This window comes from Arvicola amphibius, chromosome 11 (assembly GCF_903992535.2).
Source record: "Arvicola amphibius chromosome 11, mArvAmp1.2, whole genome shotgun sequence".
In the NCBI taxonomy this organism is placed as follows: Eukaryota; Metazoa; Chordata; class Mammalia; order Rodentia; family Cricetidae; genus Arvicola; species Arvicola amphibius.
In genome coordinates this window covers 2,777,090-2,798,886 of record NC_052057.2, presented here as the reverse complement: position 1 = coordinate 2,798,886, position 21,797 = coordinate 2,777,090, and the positions used below count along the sequence as shown (strand labels likewise).

Here is a 21,797-nt window from a genome sequence, read left to right as displayed (position 1 = left end):
ATGGCTGGTTCTTAAACAGTGTCTGGTTCTCCTGTCTGGAGGACACTTGCGTTCTTTTATTTTCCCACCATTTCTCCTTCTAGCAGAGCTGTTCGGTTTTTCTGACCTGTGAGCTGTGAACACAGGCAGTACTCAGTGTGTCACTGCAGGGACAACACAGAGGAGCAGGCTGAGCTTCAGGCCTTCCTCCTACAGGGACAGACGGGAAGGCTTCACATTGTGGAGATGCCAGTCAGAAGAGCCAAGTGTCCCGAGGGTGGAGTCGCCCTGGGGACAGCTGATCTGGAGCACCATCTAAGCTTCCTCGGGGAGTCGTTGGTCATGGCCTCCGGTCCTGGTGCTGTGACTTGAATGTGTCCTTAAGAGATCCACGAGCTAGCCGGGCGGCGGTGGCACACGCCTTTAATACCAGCACTCGGGAGGCAGAGGCAGGTGGATCTCTGTGAGTTCGAGGCCAGCCTGATCTATAAGAGCTAGTTCCAGGACAGGCTCCAGAGCTACAGAGAAGTCCTTGAAAAACAAAAAAGGAAAAGTATAAAACCTGGGGTCTCTAGCCTCAGAAACAGATCAATATGATGAGGCAGGCAAACACAGAAAATTATGTGGGTTCTGGGGACTGAATTCAGCTCACCAGATTTGCATGTGAAGCATCTCTACCTACTGAGCCACCCTGCCAGCGACATTTCACCACCGTGAGAAGAATGTGCTCAGATGAAGTCTCACAGGTCACACACGAAGGTGTTTGAAGTTTTTTTTTTTAATTATTTTTTTATTTTTTTAACTTCTAAAAGATTTCCTTTGCAAATAACTGGTCCATGGAGCTGGGAAAACAGCTCAGAGGGTAAAGTGCAGGATCTGAGTTCAGATCCCCAGGACCTGTAAATGCCCGGCAGATGTGGCATCCTGCCTATAATTTCTGCGCTTGAAAGGATGGGATGAGGGATCCCTACAAGTTGGATAGACTAGCCCGATCAGTGAGCTCTAGGCTCAGCTGAGAGAGCCTGCCTCAGCCCAATCAGTGAGCTCTAGGCTCAGCTGAGAGAGCCTGCTTCAGTAAATCAACTGGAAAGCAACTGAGATTGAAGAAGTTACCCATCTCATGTTCTGACCTCCGCAGATATATATGTGTATATTTGCATGCATACGTAGTCACACTCAGGTAAACATGTACATGCTCAAGCACACATACCACACCCATTGACACATGCAAGTTGTGTTAAGATGTTAAAACAATTGGCTGGAATCCAAGTATATTTTGTTTCATTAGCATCTTATTCCAACAGAAGCTTTGAACTGTTCAAATGTCAGAGGGCTGGGGATAAAGCTTGTCAGGAGAGCTTGCCTAGCACATACAGAGCCTTGGGCTCAACTTCCAGCACTGCAAAGTAAACGTTCCAATGTCTGGGTCATGAAAAAACAACTTTGGATATAGAACGGGAGTCTGCACAAGAACCACGGAAGATGCATTTGACAAAGCGGTTTTATCCAGGCCCATCCTCTTGATGAACTGGAATTAGATTGCACGTGTTGTGTATGTGGACTGTCCTCTGTTTAGAGACCTTGCTGTGTGCCTTTAATCCCAGCCACGTCATTACCACATACCTCAGTTTACAGGACTTCACTGGGGGACGTATACCAAAGCTACACTTTTCCCTCAGCCTTTAAACCGTGCGCTTTACAGCCTGATGTAAACTTTATGAGGACTTTAAAATTTGTTTTTAAGATACTTTTCACCATTGTTAAATAAAATTCCCCTAAGATTTAATTAAAGGTTTCGGGGAGCTGAGGGGGTAGGAGCTGTAAACATGCTCATAATAGAGATGCCTTCCCCATAAAGGGAGAAAAACCCCAAACACGTGGGAATCTCGTGGAATCCTGCTCACAGCGGCTCTGCAATCTCTATGTATTGTGCCGAGACCCTCGCCTACCCCCAGCATCGCCTATGATGCCTATGACGTTCTGTTCTGCTACAACTGCTCTGTTGGTAGTGGTTTGTTTTGGTTTTGTTTTCTGGGATACAGCTTTACTACCTAGCCCAAGCTGGCCTTGAATTTATAATTCTCCTGCTTCAATCTCTTGAGTGCTGGAAATACAGAGGAATGCCACCATGCCTAGCTTTTACAGTAAATTCTAGAGATTTCCTAGTCTAGTAGACGTCCGGTTATCCTCAAGAGGTATAGTTTAAGAAAAAAAACTCATGTGTGGTATGTGTGTGTGTTGTATGTATGGTGTGTGTGTAGTATGTGGTGTGTGGTATGTGTGTGGTGTGTTTGTGTGTCTGTAGTGTGTGTAGTATATGTGGTGTGTGTGGTATGTGTGTGGTGTGTTTGTGTGTGTGTAGTATGTGTGTAGTGTGGTGTGTTTGTGTCTGTAGTGTGTGTAGTATGTGTGTAGTGTGTGGTGTGGTATGTGTGTGGTGTGTTTGTGTGTGTGTAGTATGTGTGTAGTGTGGTGTGTGTGGTGTGTTTGTGTGTGTAGTATGTGTGTAGTATGTTTGTGTGTGGTATGTGTGTGTAGTATGTGTGTGGTGTGTGGTATGTATGTGTGTGGTGTGTTTGTGTGTCTGTAGTATGTGTGTAGTGTGTGGTATGTGTGTGATGTGTTTGTGTGTGTAGTATGTGTGTGTGTCTGCCATGCTTGCTGCTATGCTGAGGCTGGGAGTCCTACATCTTACAGGTAACAGGAAATGGTCTGAGGGTCACACTGAGCAAAGACTGAGCAAGAGAGACCTCAAAGTCTGCCCCTACAATGATATACTTCCTCCAACAAGGCCACGCCTCCTAGTAGTGCCACCCCTTATGAGCATATGGGGCCAATCACATTCAAACCACGACAGTGATCACGACAGTCACTTACAGGTGTACCTATCAGCTTTCGCTTAGTTGATTCCAGATCCTGTCACGTTGATAAGCAAGATTACACCCCACACACAGACTTCCTGAAGACCTGCCAAGGCTTAGAATTAACAAGATTCTGCTAGACACATGGGTATACATTAACAAGATTCTGCTAGACACCATGGGTATACATTAACAAGATCTTGCTAGACACCATGGGTATACATTAACAAGATTGTTAGACACCATGGGTATACATTAACAAGATTCTGTTAGACACCATGGGTATACATTAACAAGATCCTGCTAGACACCATGGGTATACATTACCTGCTACTGGTTTTTTCCCCCCATCATTTACTGGTTTTGTTTTCATACCTTATATTCAGGAAAACTAAAGAAAAGCAATTAGCATTTAACAGGCCATACTACTCTGGTCATACAAAAAACATAGCTAAAAATAGTTGGAAAAGATTAGTTCTTTTTAAAGTTTAAGAATATTTTTATAGAATATTTCCTTGATGTGTGTGTGTGTGTGTGTGTGTGTGCGCGCGCGCGCGTTTGCTTGTTTCTCATGTTTTGGACAAAGAATACAGATCACAGTTTAGTTTGAAAGTATTGACAAAGAGAATTAACTATATTTAATTAATAGTGGTGACCTAGAAAGACTTTGGGGATTGTGAATGTTTTATTATCCCTGTTTTCAAACAGAGTAAACAGAAAATGGAAAGGCTGGAAATACTGAGTGGACTCTGAAGGACACAGGAAGCCTCCATAATGACATTCTGAGTGGCCGCTGTCCCCATTTTACAGAGGAAGACATGGGTAGAGAGAGGTCACAGGTGAGCGGTAGGCAGGAGGGCAGGAGAAGCCAGGCCAGGCCTCCTGCCCACCTTCCCGCTGCTGTCACTGGGCCTACACCCCAGAGCCACCGAAGTTCATTGGTATTGTGCTGCAGTGACTTACCATGACTTGGGTCCGCGTGGCTGTGGGCATTCTCTTCTCTTCAGCGGCTCCATCACATGGACCAGACCTCAGCCCTCCTCATCATCCGCTAATCCCCACCCTACACCCTTCGCTTGACCACACCAGCCCCTTCTAGATGATCTTCAAACAGATTAACACTGGTTTCTTTCTGCACTTGAAAACCCATCCTTCTTTTGGTTCCTAAGTGTTGACGAAGGTGGCCTTCTATCTCCTCTGCTGTGATCCCCTGGACCAGTAAGCCCAGCTACCCCAGTACCCTGCCTGTTTTCACTGTGTCTCCACTGCGAACCTGTGCCCACTGACCATGGCACACAGGCTTTCTTGGGACTAAAGTTTTTACCTCAACTGCTCCCGGAGACTTTCCCTGATGACTTCAAAGGGCCTGCTGCCCAATGCTCTCATGTCAGTACATGTCCTTCAGACCCTCAGAGCACTGACTGTCTCAATCCTTGGGAGTTTTTGGCCCCGTTCTGCTTCTGGGAAGCAGCAGTACAGCAGGAAGGCATCTTGTCCTTTGCAAATTCTGCCTGTCTGTCCTGTCCACAGCCCCAGAGACAGCTCCCAGCCTAAGAAGTTACTTAGTGAATACTGAAAAAAAAAAAAAAAAATGAAAACTAACTTCCAATTTATTTTAGTCTTAAGGTTAAAGAGAATGCTCCAATAAAAATGAAGTTTTTATTTTGCATGTATAATAGAACAAGAAAAAAGTTCCATGTTTTCTCACTTTCCTGGTGGGGAGCTGAGATGATGAACACATGGAACTGAATCAGAGAAGCAGTTCTGGGCAGCACTAACATCTGGCATCTCATACTCCAGAAGCCAGTGTGGACCTGTGCTGGAATTGCTTTGGGGCTCTTCCTCCACCTCAAAATGTTTCCACTGTGGTAGAGATACATAACATAAAGTTCCCCACTTTTAACCAATTTACCTGTGTTTAACTCACGGGCATTATCTGTTCATGGTGCCGTGTAACCTTTATCCATGGACAGAAACTGTCATCCCAACAGGACCTCTGCCATTCAAGAGCCTCCCCGCCTTGCTCTCAGCCAAGGAACTGTTGTTCCGCTGCCGATCCCTCTGGCCATCCCTGGGCCCTCACGGGCAGACCTGGCCAGCACACTTACCCGGCTTATTCCGCTCAGCATAACACTCTCAAAGTTCACCCTTGCGGCATGCACTGATCCCACTCCTAGACAGGAAGTATTCTGTTGCTTGAATGTACCATGGTTTAGTATCTGCCAATAAACACATACACTGTTTCTACTCCGGTTTTTTGTTTCTTTCTTTTTTTTTGTGACTAATACCGGAGACACGGGTATTAAGGTATCAAAGTCCTTGTCTCTCATTCTCTAGAAGCAAAATTAAACATACGAATAAATGAACATTATTCGGTCCTGGAGGATCCTGATGCGGCGACCAGAGGACTCCCCAGAACTCCAAGCTCAGAAGGCTTTGTCTTCCCAAAAGGGTAGCCCTGAGCTTGTATGCTATCTGTCTCCCTTCGGGGCTCCCTACCCAACCACAGTAACAGGAACAGGCTGCAGACCAACAAGGACAGCCCCTCACTCAAAAGCCATTCCAACCTGAATCTCCAACAAAGACAAAGTGGAATATAAAAATAAGCCTTTATTCAAAGTTGAAAATGTTTCCAAAGTTTATACATACTGCCACCTCCGAGGAGACTTCTGGCACCAGTGACAAGCAGAGAAGCTGCTTTGACACCAGCACCCCACTCCCCTAGATTCCAGTGCTGAGGGACGCCCACTTCCCTGAAGTCCAACACTGACTGGCCTAGCAAGGGCCAGGGCAACTGTCACCACAGGACAACAGAAAACAGCACCTTCCCGAAACACCTCTACCAGGGCAGGGACTTCCTTCTGGAGGGCCCTTCTTCCAGCCTTCATCTTACAGGTTTCAGGGACAGCCTACATGGTCCTCTTCGAGAGCAGTGACCGCCAGAGACATTGCTGGACTAAGTCAAACTTTCCGCAGTACCCCCAGGGGTCTGACGCTTGGACAGAAGTCACAGCCGCTCCCGACCCCTTCCTGCATGGTGGAAGCTTTGATCCCGGGATGCCAAGTCTCCAGCGCTCATTTACGAATGGTTCAAAAAACAAGCACCCAGATTTAAAAAAACAAAAACAAACAAACAAACATTTATTTTTTTTTATATAAAAGTGCCAAAATATCCACCAATGTCGTACTCTATCTCAACAACCAGTTTACGCTAGGCATCAAACGCAAGGCCCTTTATTCACACCGCTCAGAGCCAACTCCCTCACGCGTTCCCGCAGTAGCTGGAGTCCCGGGACAGGGGGAAGCTGCCGCTGCGATTCGCAGTGCTAGTCCAGATGTCCAGGTTCATGTAGGCACGGAACGGGTTAAACCCCGGGTAGTACTCCTTGCACATGACCTGGTTTTCCATGTGGGTCGAATGTTCCGTGGTGGGGCTGATGGGGCAGCAACTTTCATACACGTCGCTTTGTGGAGCCCAGATGGAACCAAAAAGTCCAGACATGGGAGACAAACTTCGGGTGCTGGTGAGGTAGGACTGAAGTGGAAATGAGGAAGGGAAAAAGAGCAAAAACGTTAAAAATCAAGAAGGGGGTTTCAAGGTGTAACGGAGACAGCCCAGACACCCAGGGGATGCGGCCACATCCTGTCTGCCCTGTTACCCCAGGGCTGTGCAAGTGTCCCAAACATTCTGGGTTGTTCTAGGAGGCTACGACATTTTCACGTAATTGATTAAGTCTACTTTCAATCCGGAGGACTCAGCCATATGTCCTTCACGTGAAAAGGAAACGTGGGAGTGGACATGAGAAAGAAGCGTTGGGCGGTCCTGACTGACCTGAGGAACTTCCGGCTCACCTGCAGCCCAGCTGTGTCAAAGACTCACTTCCTGCCCGGTCTGCGGGCCCCTGCCATCTGTCTACACGATGCTTCATGACGCTGCCACTGCTCTTGTGTATGAACCCCACCAGCTCTGCCTGAGGGGAGCTCACTGCCGAAAGGAGCAGGGAACAAGAGCAGGGAAGGAAGGAGAGAGGGGAGAGCGGCACTCACCGGAGAGTTGACGAAACTGGTGTGCTCCCAGGCAGTGGGGTCGCCGGCTGGGGAGTTCCAGGTAGAGGGAGCGCTGTGGCTAACGAAGTCGGTCTGAGCTTTGGAGGGGCAGGGGAAGCCATTGGTGTAATTCATGTTTTCTGTGAGGGAGGGGAGGAGGAGGAATGCGTTCACAAAGCGCTGAGCTATCACTCCCGGATGGAACACTTTCTGGGATTTACTACACGGAGTCCCGTGTGCGTCCCCACCGGTTAAGACATACCACCTGGTTGGGCTGAGGTGTCTGTACTGGCTCATTTCATGGGATATTTCTAATATGCAAAATTTACTGAGAAGTGAACAGTCCAAGATCCTTACCCACCCTTAATGCCCCAAGACGCGCAGTGTGCGTCATGGAGTCCCAGCCCACTCTGTTAATCACCTGCCCCTCCAACTTCAGCCACTAGCATGTGTACCACACAGCCCGGGTAAAGTCACTGTAAACCAAGTACTTCCAGATGTCACCAAGGAAATCCTAGGGAGAAAGTTACCCAAGTGCCCCCTTGTGGTGTGTCTACAGTGACTCATGTGTCAGAACGGAGAACAGGGATGCAGGACTTCCTTAGTCCTTGCTGGGCAAGGCAGTATTAGCAGGAGAACTCCTGGTCCAACTGTATCCTTCAGTTTCCAGGTGATCATGGAAATCCGACTCTTAGGTTAATGACTGTGGCATACAATTTGAGGACGAGCATCTCTAAGTATCCACTGTTCCTGCTCCAGGCCCCTTTCCCTCCTCCTGCTGGGCTTCCCACACCACTGGGGTAGAGTAAGGGCATGCTGAAGAAAGAATGAGTCTGTACCCCATAGGAGACTTGCCAGCTGAAGAGTGCCCAGCTGCCTGACAGACAACCACCCTGTTAGGGCTACAGAGATAGAAACGACTCAGTTTTACCTAATTAACAGGACCAAATGGGGTAAGGTTACATATGGAAGCCCCAGGTACCAGAATGAGGGCTGGGCTGCTGGGGGGCGCGGGGGGGGGGGGGAAGGTATTCAAAATCGCCTCTTTTGGCGTGCACAAGTGGACCCAAGCAGCATCCTCCTGAAGGATTGGCTTGTCTGTTCACCATGAACCGCTACTGCTACCATGAACCCCTTGTCCTGACTCGGGGAAGGAAGGATCACCCCGTCTGCTCACCGTACGGTAAGCGCACACCCCTCGCCCTGACTCTGGGAAGGAAGGAGTGCCGCTGGTGCTGGTCGGGAGCTTTACCTTCTGGAAAGCCATTGTAGTCGTTCAGGTCCAGTGGGCAGTACACGTTGGGAAACTGGCCCTCGCAGGATGCACTCCAATCAATGAAGCTGCTACAACGAACACACACCAACAAGGCCTCGTTTCAAATCCAGTGCACCAAGAGATCAAGTAAAGACAGAGGCAGTAGCTCTGCTGCCCTATGCTCTCCTCTGCAGATGCCCAGTTTAGGGAAATAAACTGTGTGTTTATCAAGTCAACGTCAAAGGCTTATTTTCTTGCCAATGCCATTCCACCTTCAGGGCAGTGGGCTGGGCCAAGGGCAGGCTGCCTTCTAACCACACGTGTTAGCTAGACACAGAACCTGGCTGCAGCTGTTGTGGTACCATGGAAAGACAAGGGGATACCACAGTATCTCAGTACATATTTGAGGGGCTTCACTGTGTCGGTTCTGCCAACCGAATGTCCAGCTGCCCCTCAGAACACAAGCCACACTCAGCTTGGAAAAGTCTCCATTACAGCCTGGGGCTGGGATGGCGACCACTACAGACTAGACGCTCATTACAGACATAGGCAGGAATAGTGTTACAATGAGCTAAACCACGCCTTCAAGCAGACCCTGTGATGACAGAATGTCACGTTTGCCAGGTCCCCTGACTAACACAATACCGTATGGCACACGGAAGATGGAAGCAGCTGCTACTCTGTATCAATTTTCTGATGCCAGGGTCTTGGAACAGGCTAGTTTGTAAATGTGTTCAAGAATGAGGCATGGGGCCCGGCACTGGTGGCACACACCTTTAATCCCAGCACTAGGGAGGCAGAGGTGAATCCCTGTGAGTTCAAGGCCAGCCTGGTCTACAGGCTACAGAGAAACCCTGCCTCAAAAAACCAATATATATATATATGTATATATATATATATATATATATACACACACACACACACACACACACACAGAGAGAGAGAGAGAGAGAGAGAACATGGGAAGATGAAGATCTTCCAGGGAGTAGGAAATATGAACATTTTTAAACGTGTCCCATGCATGAAGTCACCCTTCAGCCTACTGAGGAAAGTCTGGTGCGGCCGCCTGATTCACTGCTTTGATTTCACATTTCTCACAGGGCAGTTTTGTTAAACAGCACAACGTAACTCCAGAAGGCAGAAAACACGCAGCTCCAAGGCCCGGTGGTCCTGGTGTCTGTGAGGAAGCCCTAACAGCTCTGGCTGCAGGGCCTTAGGCCAAGCAGAGCTGTATGGAGCAGCGGGCCTACCTGTCAGGGATGGCGGCAGGCTCCTGTGATGTGCCCGGCGCATCGCTCTCTGCGGGGCAGCTGAAGCTGCTGGTCAGACACACGGGCTGGGATGGCCACAGGCCTCCAGGTGGATACAGACCTGAGGAGAACGAGGAGGGATGCTCAAGCGAGCAGACACGCAGCATGGCAGAGCCCGTGAGGCAATTTTCAGTTGGGTGGTCCAGGCCCCACTGAGGAACATTCTCCTGAAAGTGTGGCTGAGGGTGGAGATGAGTCACGAGTATCCGGGAAGGGACGGAGGGACTAGAGGCTGACAGGACTGGCAATGTGCCTTGGCAGGAAAGCCCTGGATGGCGAGCATGACGAGTGTGGTCACAAGGTCCCACAGGTACACCCATTCTGTGCATCTTGCCAGCAGAAGCACTGGGGTCTACTCTGCACGATCTTTCCAGAGACATTCGCTAAGTCGAAACTGTGGAGAGTTGGGTCTCCAGCAGAGCAGCGGGCAGACACCCTGCCGCTGGAGAGAAGACTTGGGTGCCCAGGTTCAAGGTTCCTCTTCTGCCACATCTATACCCACCTTGCTCAGGTGTCTTTCTGGGGATGCCCAGGATGCTTGGCACTAAGGGAAACACTGGTGCAGCTGGCATAGTCCTACGTCTAAGACAGAACTGCAGCCAGCCCTCTGGGGACCTAGGCTACATTCTGTCACACGAGGTGCCAGTTTAAAAGGACTGCCCCTCGCTGCAGGCCATCTCTGCACTGCACGTAACACATCTGCCTTTTGTGACCAGCAGAAGGAAGGACTATTTCTGGGGCCACCACTACCTGCCATATAGTGGGCTCTGCCACACCACACGGGGCATGGCCGATGTCCACCTGTGGGCGCACTACTACCACGTGGCAGGTTCCAGAAGACAATGCTTCCCTCCCAACAGACAAAACGGAGCAGAGTAACGAACACCAATGGAGAGCCAGCTTTTGGTGGTGGGGATGGAACCCAGAGCCTTGTGCATGCCAAGCTGGGCTCTTCTACTGAGCAATGATAGCCCTGGGTATTTAGAGTTTGTTGTTTCTTAATTGTTTCCTGGCATTAATTAAACCCTACCCTCTATTAGGTGACAGAAATGACAGTAGAACCAGCTAAACCTTCCTGCAAACTTTGGCTTGGCAATGTAGAAATGATGGGATTTTACACCTTCTTCCACTGTAAACAACGGTGTTGTATGAATTAATGACTGTTTGATTCACGAACGATCTTGACTAGTTCCACGCCTGCGAGACAGTGCAGAGCCCTAAGCTTTCCTCCCGATTACGGAACAGCATCTGCCTTGCTGCAGGAGCTCAGGCCTAGAATGCTCCACCTCCATCTGAGCAGCATCCTGTCTGTCATTAATTTCTAGGCACAGAAGTGAGCGTGCAGGCCAAACCTAATGCTGCCATCAAGAGCAAACACCATGCATGTCCTGCCACGATTCCTGACCCTGATTTGGACAAAGTCCCATAATAAAACAGGTCACCAGAGATCAGACAGAGAGAAGACTAAGAGGAAGAGAATGGAAAAGCTGAGAACTGGCAGTGGGGAGTGTGCTGGTGTGAACAGGTGTAGCCCCAATGGACTCCTGTTTGAACGCTAGGCCACAGGGAGTGCACTATTAGGAGGTGTGGCCTTGTTGGAGTAGGAAGTGTGTCACTGTGGGGGCGGGCTTTGAGGTCTCAGATACACTCAAGACACTCCCAGTGACTTAGTTGCTTCTGCTGCCCGCAGATCAAGATATAGAACTCTCAGCTCCTTCTCCAGCACCATGTCTGGCGGCATTCCACCATGAAGATAACAGGCTAAACCTCTGAACTGTAAGCCAGACATGATCAAATGTCTTCCTTTATGAGTTGCTGTGGTTAACAAGGTGTCGCTTCACAGCAATAGAAACCCTAACAAAACAAGGGGACCCCAGGCTAAAGCAGGGGTTCCTTTTGACCCCCTCAGTCTCCAGTCTGGGGTCACTGTCTTACCTTCCCTGCAGGGTTCAACTCTGCCTCAATCCTAGTTTAGGAGCCAGGCTGTTCACCCAGGCTGCAGGGGCCATGTTAAGGGGCTCCCACATGGTGGGATGGGGAGAAGAGGGTCAGATGGGGACAGGAAGCTGGCTGTCCTGGCTTGTCCCTATCTCACTCTTGCTTCTTCTGGGCCACACAGCCACTTGCTTGTTATCTTACTGGGGAAGTGAGGTCAGCGCAGAGGGAGGATCTGACAAGGGCTACGGAACATCAGTCTGTGTCCTGACTACCAAGGGTGTTCATAGGGGTGCAGGATGGTCGGCCGGGGCACCCGATGTCTCTCCAAAGAGCAGCTGCCCTCCTCATGCCAGCAAACAAGGTTGGAGAGAGGCCCCCGCCCTCCCAGCCAGGAAGACACACGCGGCCCTTGGCTGACGCCCACCACAGTGAGCCTCACCTTTCTCTTCTCCAGCACCTGAGGGCACGGCAGGAAGACTGGCACAGGAGGACTCTGCGAACTGGGACAGGCCACTCACATCGCTGTGGGCAGAGGGGGCAGGAAACCATGACTTCCCACACAAAGAAATTTAAATACCGTATAACCAGATCTCATCTGAGCCCCACTGAAGTCCACCAGAACCACACAGACGTTAAGATTCACAAAGCCAGAGAGGAACACCACCATGTCTTGCTGGAACAAACCATTTGGACTACTGTAAGGTCAGCTACAGCTTCCAGTCTGCCGGTACAGACAGCAGCACCTTCACCAACATACAGTTCACAGGGCCAGTCTGCCTTCTAGCAAGGCCAAGCTCTGTCCTTCGAGCTGATGCTGTATTCCTCCCATTGTGAAAGGTACAGCTGGCCCTCTGTGTGTGTGTGTGTGTGTATGTGTGTGTGTGTGTGTGTGTGTGTGTCCTGAAGATATCTGGAGAAAGCACTGGACAGCAGCTACCTGTCCAGCAGCTACCAGGGACTGTGCAATCAGACCTACAAAGGCCAAGTCTGTACTGAAAACACACACACTTTCTCTAGTCATTATTCCCCAAACAAGGAGGTCTGACTTCAATTTATAAAACATTTGTATTACATTAACCCTACCAGTAATCCAGAGATGATGTAACACATAGGGGAGGATCGGCATGAATCGTTCTATGAAAATATTGTCATTTTGTTGTTATTTTGAGACAGGGTCTCACCACGTCAAACTAGCTAGCCAGTCTAGTCCCTAGCACTATGGAGCCCAGGTTGCTCAAATTCATGGCAATCCTCCTGCCTCAGTCTTCTGAGTACCAGGGTAACAGGCATATGCCACTATCCATGTTATATAAGGGACTTGAGTTATCTTTAGAGTTGGGAATGTGTGCAGGTCCTGGAATCTACTGCCTACTGATACCAAGGGGCAACTGTATTTTTATCATCATCATCATCATCATCAACATCATCATCATCATCATCATCATCATCATCAACATCACCATCAACATCATCATCATCATCATCAACATCATCATCATCATCAACATCACCATCAACATCATCATCATCATCAACATCACCATCAACATCATCATCATCATCATCACCATCATCATCATCATCATCAACATCATCATCATCATCACCACCATCACCACCACCACCACCACCACCATCATCATCATCATCATCACCACCACCACCATCATCACCATCATCAACATCACCACCATCACCATCACCATCATCACTGATCTAAAGCATCACACAGAGGAACTACAAATGTCCTACTAGTTCCTTGGAGGTTTTCTGAACCACTAGTGCTCAGATTGAATTTAAGTCCTAGCCCGGGGAGATGGCTCCTCTTTCTGCTTTGAGAGGTGACACATTTCCCAGCCTGTCACCTCCCTGAGAAGACAACAAAGCCAGAGACTCCCCCACATAAGCCCTGAACACGTTATCTATAGTCAGAGTTTGCTTTCCTGTGTCTTTAAAAAGGCTTTCACGGCTCAGCCTATAGAGAAAGCACCGAGAAGCAGCTCACTAACGGAGAAAACAGAATACCACACTGTGGCAGCGAGGATCCTCGGAACTTACGCGGGGCTGCAGATGTGGTGAGCGAGGTTCAAGGGGATGGAAGCTTCCGGAGGGAAATCCTGAGGGGAGGCACCGTCTCCTGCATTGAAGCAACACACTGTCAGAGGTTGTCTCAGTCAGCGGTGTGCTCGCTGTGTTCACAAGCAGAAAGCGTTCGGGTTAGCCCCTAACGCGTGTCCTCATATTAAGCTCACAGCCACAGTCTTTTCTTTACCGTGTATTTTGCGTGTGTATGTACAGGTGTGCGTCCACAAGCACGTGGAAGCCAGAGATCAATGTTGGGTGCTTTGCTCTGTCGTTTCTATCTTGCTGTTTTAGACAGGGCCTGCCCTCAGACACAGAGCTAAACCCACGAGCTCCAAAGATCTCTTCTGGCCTTGCCCTCCAAGTTGCCACCACACCGGCTTTTCCATGGGTGCTGGGGACCCAAGCTCAGGGATGTAGTCTTGCCGTGCTGTATGCTTCAGACTAACATCAAGAGTGTATCGTGTCATGTACAGTAACACCATTAAGAGTTCTGTATCAGCAGCTCATTCTGTTGTTTTCAACACGGTGAAAGGGACATGCCTTTAACACACACACACACACACACACACACACGTTTAGTTTGTACAATGAAATGTCTTTCTGTATTTAGCTTATTCACAGTCAAAAAATCCAAATAAAACACATTAGTATACATAATCCAGACTCTCTCTGTATTTCCCACCTTTATGTGGCTTATTTTTTTCTTTACCTCCTTAATCTATGACCGCCTGTACTCTGTCTCTTTAAAGACTTGTCTTAATTTTTAAAACCATTTACTTCTTTTTATAACTGTCTATACTTTTTCTTCTCTCTCCCAAGATGACATACATTTTTTAAACACACTGTGACCCATGTAGAGGTCTTCTTCATCTGAATCTGTCATTATTTCATGCCTGTAATCCTTTTCTGACCAGGACCACTTCCTCTGTGTGTGTGTGTGTGTGTGTGTGTTTATTTTTATTGAGCTCTACATTTTTCTCTGCTCCCCTCCCCTTCAACCCTCTCCCAAGGTCCCCATGCTCCCAATTAAATTCAGAGCTTGTCTTTTTCTACTTCCTATGTAGATTAGATCCAAGTATGTCTCTCTTATTGTCTTCAATGTTGTCTAGGTTCTTTGGGATTGTGATTTGTAGGCTGGTTTTCTTTGTTTTATGTTTAAAAACCAGAACCACTTCTTAAAATGCTGTGCAGCGTGGTTGAAACTGAAGCTGCTTTGCCTTCTGGCTCTGCCCAATCCAACATGGCAGAGGCATGTTTACTGCCTCTGAAACTGCCGGGTGGGAGCCATCCTCACCACCTCAACTCTGGGTAGCACCATACAGCATGTAAACATTTTTTTTTATCTGAGTAAAAACAGAAACATCCCTATGTGTGGCAGCAGGAATCCGCCATGGTCTCCTGACTGTGCATATCTAGTAGACCCAATCCCACCACCTGCTCAGGCAGGGAGTCCTAGCGAGATGTCTCTGTCATTTCTAGAGTTTTGTAAGTTGCTTACAAGGCACTTCCTGTTAGCTTAGGTAACATTATATCCTTCTGCGGTCTTTGATAAAAGAGTTGAAGAATAGATAATAGTTATAGTTTTCCTTAGTAATGATAAAAGATAAAGTAGATATAAATATTATAACTACAATTCTTGCTTGATACCTGCTTTGTTATATGTAATTTTACTTTGTTAAAACCCTCCTTTTTATTTGAACAGAAAAGGGAAAATTTTGTGGATAGTTCTTCTGTCTATGTGTTGCTTTTATTGGTAAATGAATAAAGCTGTTCCGGCCAGTGGCTTAGCAGAATAGGGTAAGGCGAGAGTTCCAAGCAGAGAGAGGAGGACAGGATAGGCAGAGTTGGAGAGAAGCCGTGTAGCTGCCACAGGAGACAGACGCCTCCGCTGGAGCCCAGAGAGCCTTGCCGTGGTTCAGCCATGTGGTGATACGTAGACTAATAGAAATAGGTTAATTTAAGATATAGGAGTTAGCCAGAAGAGCGCTTGGGCTATTGGCCAAACAGTATTGCAATTAAAAAAAAAAAGTGAAGATTCTCTCGGTTTCCATGAACAGACCAGCCCCCTTCTTCAGAGACAGTTTCAGCTTTGTGGAGACCGTCTGGATGAGGGGCAGGCTCTCGGCACCGTGGTCCTGACACGCTAGTTTAACTGTTCCCCAGGCTCTCGGCACCGTGGTCCTGACACGCTAGTTTAACTGTTCGCCAAAGGACCAAGACTTTGTCAAGTGATAAACACAGGGGGCTTGAAAGAAAAACCTACTTTGAGAAAACATAGAAGGACAGTTTTGTTTGAAAAAAAGGGGTAATATTCAAAGAACTATTAATAAATACCATTAATAATTCTGTTAACATATATTAACAGATAATATATAACAGATATATTATAATGTATTACATAAAATATAATAATATATAAGAGAACTATTAATGGTGTTACTGTACATTTGTACAGTAAATTAAAAAGTGGTTTAGAAAATGGTCAGTTCTGTTTAATATTTTAGCACGATAAAGACATACAAATGTCTATGTCTTTGAAGTGGTAGTAACAATAGTGCCCAGGAGGAGAAAGGAGAGGGAGGCAGACAGCCCGAGGCAGCCAAGCCTCAAAGCTGCAGCCATCCGATCTGTCCTCCGTATGGTCCCCTGGACTCACCCGCTGGCGGGAAGGGCTGCGCCTCCAGCAATGGCTTCCTGTCGCAGTCCGAGCTGCTGCTGCTCCAGCTGCCCCAGCTGCCCCGGCTGGCCCGCACACTGCCCGAGGAGCTGCCACAGTCAGAGCTGGAGTCCGAGCAAAACTTGTCTGCATACTTCTTCTCAGCTTTCTGGTAGTAACTGTCTGGAGAGGCGGAAGAGGGGCCGTGCTGCGCCAAGGAGGTTCCCACTAGCGCCACTGGTAGCAAGTAGAGAAGGGGAACAGGGAGGGCAGGGTAGGTTCACGGCCACCACCTCTGCTCAGCTAGTAAAAACATGACCATGGCACTCGAGGAGACATCAAGGCACAGGGTAAGCCTGCTCTGCCTGTGGACAGACAGTAGGGCCAAGTAGAACCTTCATCTAAGAATTGGCTCCAAGCCGGGTGGTGGTAGCACACGCCTTCAGTCCCAGTACTCGGGAGGCAGAGGCAGGTGGATTTCTGTGAGTTTGAGGCCAACCTGGTCTACAAGAGCTAGTTCTAGGACAGCTAGAGCTGTTACACAGAGAAACCCTGTCTCAAAAAACCAAAACAAACACACAACAACAAATAACAAAAAAAAAAAAAAAAAAAAAAAAAAAAGCTTGCCTAGCATGCACATGGGATATGAGCCTCACACTGCAAAAACAACTGAATTTACATGCAAATGGTTCTAGAAATGAGAAAATTTCTATCAAGAAAGTAGAATCTATTGGGCCAAACAGACTATTCTACACTGGCTCTGGCACTGGGGTCCCCACAGCTCTCACGCCTGGGGCCCTGCCCAACAGACCCCTGGTGGGTCAGCACTCCGACCCAGAAATTATAGGGCCACATATGCAGAAACTACTGGTTTACAAGTGTGATGCCCTGTCTTGCCTGGGTCTGCCCTTTCCCCAAGGCCTGCCTAAGGTCTTGTACATACTGGCCCTGTTCCTTTAATCATATGCACGATGCCAGGTGGGAATAGACAGACCTCGGGGTCAGCAGCCATGTGGAGACCCTCAAAGAACAGACCGCGAGGAGATCACTCACAGCTCTGTGTTACGTACCCTCCTCTCTCCGTGCAGGGAAGCTGCCCGAAGTTTCCACGCCAGGTTTGCACATCTCCCTCGTGCTATCCTGTGCACTCCAGCTTCTGCCGTCCCCGCTGGGCTCTGGCCTCTCAAAGCCACTGCACATGGGTTTTGGTTCACTCTGTCCAGAAGGCCTGGGGAAGCCACGGGAAAGATAACATCTCTCTCGTTATACGGATTCACTTCTGCTCGAGATGCGTCGGGGCGAAGCTACAATCAGGGACAAACTGAGGTCTCCTCTCTGAATCTCACAGGAGGACGACAAGCAGGAAATGCCCTTAATTGATGTAGGAGAAGGTGGTGTGGCTCAGTGGCAGGACTATGCTTAGCACACACAAGTCATAGGTTCAGTGTTTTGCACTCCTGCATCCCCAAGAGGTTGCCACTTTGAGTTAGAATGAATTCAGGGCTATTTAGTCCTGTTTCATGCTTTACAATGAGAAAAACAGATTTTACAATGTCGCTCAAGGTCACCTGCAGTTTAGGGCTCCTGGCCTGTTTTCCTGGATTTCCAGTGGCTGACTCTGCTGCTTAGTGTCTGGTGGGAGGTCCGAGAGCTCATGGGCAAACATTCCCTTAGCAGTTACCAAACTCTGCATACGCGCGCGCGTGCACACACACACACACACACACACACACACACACACACGAGTACTCTGTCGCGAACCCAGAGTCAACCATGTTCATGAAAATACATACAGAATGCAGAAAGGCCTGATGTTTCCTCTATACAGGACATTGCACCCCAACTCTCCAAAGATCATCCATGAAGGATGTGGTGTGTAACATGTTTATTTCCATTGTGCTGAATGCTCGTATGAATGAAGTAGAGAACAGAGTCACAAAGCTGCCCTGGCTGTGAGGAGCTCTGACAATGCTGAGCCACGGGCTCCGTCCTTGGTGGCAGCCTCCTTCAGTGCTGAACTCCGTGACGGCCCCCGTGGCAGCATCCCTGGGTGCTCTGGGCCCTCAGAATGCTAGACTGTGCCACAGTGGAACTTCACTCCCACTCAAATGTGCAAGAGCTGGAGGACCTGGACAACAGCACGTTGAAACACCACCAAGCTCACATGGTGGTCATGTAAGAAGAAAAGCCTACCCGGGAAGAGAGGGGCCCCGGCAGGACACGGCTTTCACGCTATTCAGGGCTGCTGAGGGCAGGTGGCAGGATCTTGGAACAGAGTTTTCTACAGGAAACTGGGGCTCTGCACAGGGATGCTCTTCAGAGAAGAGGGAACTGGGGATGGGAAAAGCCTGCCTGTGGCTAAGGAAAGAAAGGGAATATGTGTGCTTAAGGTTCCAACATCCTGGGAGTCTAAGACAAAAAACCTGAACTCAAAGCCACCTCTGCTGGATGCGGAGTCAGAGTGAGCATATGGGGTTAGGCAAAGCGACTATACAGTCTTATTACAGACTGGGTGGTGGCTGTGTGCATGTGTGTTGTGCCAGGGTTTTCTACACCCCGGCTCCACGAAAGTATAAACAGAATGAGGCCTTGCTATGAGGGACAGTTTAGGTACTTCCTCTAACGTTTCCCATAGTGTTTAACATTTTATAAGGGACAGATGAAAATAAGTCTTCAAAGGTCATGTTACAGCATTTTTAAGGAGTAAAATTACAAGAAAATGTGTTAATTACATTTTGATATAAACATAATTCACTGTGTTGGGTCACCTACCCAACCTTATAAAAGCAAAGGTTGAAGTGAAAAGGAGCCCTAGATTAAACCGGCGGGGCCGCAGACATGCCATACCTGGAGGCCTGAGCAACGACCCTCTTCTTGTTTTTCCTACATGTTCGGCTTTTATTCCAACCGAGGGCCGGTGTGCTTCCTTCTCTCTTCTCCTGAAGCTTCCTCCTCCTGTAAGGATCTTCCTGCTGAAGAGGAAAAAGGAAACACTTGTAGCTTCAAGAGACTATGTCTGAAGACAAAATTCGTGATGGCCTTCATTTAACTTTTGGGAAGGAACTCTATCTGCACCCAGACCCCTCAGCACTGGCGAGACCTGAGACCCGCCCTTTCTGGGTCCTGCTTTCATTTCCCCCCTTTCTCGACTCTCTCAGGCTCTGCAGAGAGAGAAGGAAATAATTGTTGCTTCTGAAACTACCAAGGGGCTGAGGCAGTGGGGGAAGATCTGCCGTGTAGGCAGCTGTGGGAATCCTCCTCCAGCCTCTGCCTGGATCGCTCGGGCCTGCAGCTCACTGTATCAACTGCTGAAGCAAATCAGACTAACCCAGGAAGAAACCGGCTGTGTGTGCGTGTGCTAATTTGTTCCTGGATGAACTTTGTGTGAACAGATATACTGCCACAGGATATTCCAGACTAGTTACAGCTCGTTGGGTAAACCGAGTCAGAGCACACTTCTTGTGTAAATGTGGCTATGAAGAACTTAGAATAGTGGACGGCACACTGACAGCTATAGCGGCATGTGCTGCCCACGCAGACTCGGCTGGTGGCCCTCTCTCACTGTCTGCCTCTGAAGCCCTCAGTCTTGCTGCTGTTGCTGCAGCCAGTATTAAATCCAGCTCTTGAGGATTCCAGCACAGACTGAAAACCAGTAGGAATCCTCCAGGTCAGCAGCGGACTGAGACTGCAGAGACATCCGGTCTTGTGAACATGAGCAACTACATGGTTCTCAGCCTTTGCCCTGTGTGACGGCCCTTGACGGACTATCCGGACCACACCCTGCAAGTCAGGTCAACATATCGGCTCTCAACATAGATACAAACACATACTGTGTGTGTGTGTGTGTGTGTGTGTGTGTGTGTGTGTGTGGTTACCAGTTTAGTGACTTTAGAGCAGTGGCTCTCAACTTATGCATAGAGACCCCCACAGGGATCAAATATCAGATATTTACATTATGATTCAGAACAGCAGCAAAATTACAGTTATGAAGTAGCAATGAAATAATTTTAAGGTTGGGGTCACCACAACATGAAGAACTGTATTACTGGGGTCACAACATTAGGAAGACTGAGAACCACTGCTTTAAAGAACCCTGAAAGCAGGCTGCTTCAGGCCCAACTCCACAGGGGTAACTTCGATCCCCAACTCCCACCTGGTAGTCCCAGTGTGGAGGGCCCAAGAGCCTTCTCTCCCTTGTTTCCCTGTGTGTGGCGGGGAGAGGGCAAGCATCACCCTAGCTGCTCCCAGTTGGTGGGCTCTCTCCTTGCAGGTCCGGCAGTGCCTGGTGCCTGCCTGCCGTGACCTTCTGTGTGCTACACCTGTACAAGATGCCACCCTCTGGGGCTTCCCAGGACCCTGTAGCCCAGCATTAGTCTGGATGCTTGATTACATGCAAACGCCTGTGCACTTCTCAACCCCTTGGAATGTCTATTCCTATTCTGTAGCACTTCCGTTTAATGTAAACAAAAGAGTCGCACTTGCTATACCAAATTTACAGAATATAGAGCAACCACTCAGAAACGACTAGGCTCCCTCCCTGTTTCATAAAGCTTCCTTCTGAATATTTCTCCATGAGCCCACACATATATAATAGAACACTAAGACAATGAACTACTTTAAAATCAAATGTTAAGGTCCGATTTTTTTAAGAATCTATATTTTTTAAAAGTAACCAAAGTAGAACCAAAGGAACTACTAACATTTAAACATTTTTTCTGCATAATATATTAATTCACTGAAGATCTCTTTAAGGGCCGGATATTGTGGCATACACCTTTAATCCCAGCACTTGAGACGCAGAGGCAGGAGGATCTCTTTTGAGTTCCAGGTCAGCCTGGTCTACACAGTGAGTTTCAGGACAACCGGAGATGTGCAGAAAGACCCTGCCTCCAAGAATAAAACAAAATAAAGCAAAAGCAAATAACAGAGATGTCTTTAAAGTGAAGAATAAGACTGTGAGCCGGGTGGTGGGGGACACACCAAGGCCAGCCCGGTCTGCAAAGCGAGTCCAGGATAGCCAGAGCTGCTATATAGAGAAACCTTGTCTCGAAAAACCAGGAAAAAAAAAAAAAAAGACTGTGGGTGTGGGAGGGGGGCCAGTGGTGCTTATCATCCGTCGGTTCTGGGTTTGATCCTCAGTACCACAGGGACAGACAGACAGACAAACACCCACATAGATTGCTCTCCACCAGGAATGTGGTTAAAACTGATTTACCTGCACCTCGTCAACCCCACTTCTAGATATTTTTATATATTACTTACGTTATTAAATTTTTTAGTATTTGCAAACTGGCTTTGGTTTACTGTTGCTGGGTATTTAGTCTCGGTTCTAGACATACCATAAGCCGATGTCACTAACAGATCTTTAAGGTACCTTCTACAACCCTAAATCTTCCTTTTTTACTTTTAGCTTGGTGGGTTTTCGCCCACCAAGACAAGTGCACAGTTCATTTTCATTAAAAACCTGTTGCTACCTCTGTATCTGCAGCTCAGCTCGAGTGGACAGAACGTGCTCTGTCACATTTTCTTCTCTCAGTGACACTGCGCCAGTATTTTCTGTCTTTACGTTCCCACTAAGTCTGAAGCGAGCTTAAGTTTGTGTTCCTTGTCTTCTGTGCTCCGGGCAACCCTTTATGCTTCAAGCTTCAATTATGAAGACGGTGCCT

General features: G+C 48.2%; 1 protein-coding gene across 8 annotated transcripts in view; it reads right to left on the bottom strand.

Annotated features, from left to right (window-relative positions):
• Window positions 1-5,950: 5,950 nt before the first annotated feature.
• The window catches only part of Tmem131l (transmembrane 131 like), a 125,792-nt gene continuing 109,945 nt past the window's right edge, over window positions 5,951-21,797 (bottom strand). For 2 of the 8 annotated variants that reach the window (XM_038347343.1, XM_038347344.1), the window contains exons 27-35: window positions 18,979-19,103; window positions 17,202-17,359; window positions 16,132-16,368; window positions 13,449-13,527; window positions 11,830-11,912; window positions 9,393-9,513; window positions 8,140-8,231; window positions 6,888-7,027; window positions 5,951-6,375 (exon numbers count right to left, since the gene is read on the bottom strand). In XM_038347343.1, the coding sequence (XP_038203271.1) occupies window positions 6,103-6,375; window positions 6,888-7,027; window positions 8,140-8,231; window positions 9,393-9,513; window positions 11,830-11,912; window positions 13,449-13,527; window positions 16,132-16,368; window positions 17,202-17,359; window positions 18,979-19,103 (1,308 nt within the window). In that variant the 3' untranslated portion in view covers window positions 5,951-6,102. The remainder of the gene's footprint in view (window positions 6,376-6,887; window positions 7,028-8,139; window positions 8,232-9,392; window positions 9,514-11,829; window positions 11,913-13,448; window positions 13,528-16,131; window positions 16,369-17,201; window positions 17,360-18,978; window positions 19,104-21,797) is intronic. The other 6 variants (XM_038347347.1, XM_038347349.1, XM_038347350.1 and 3 more) reach the window with 4 other exon arrangements.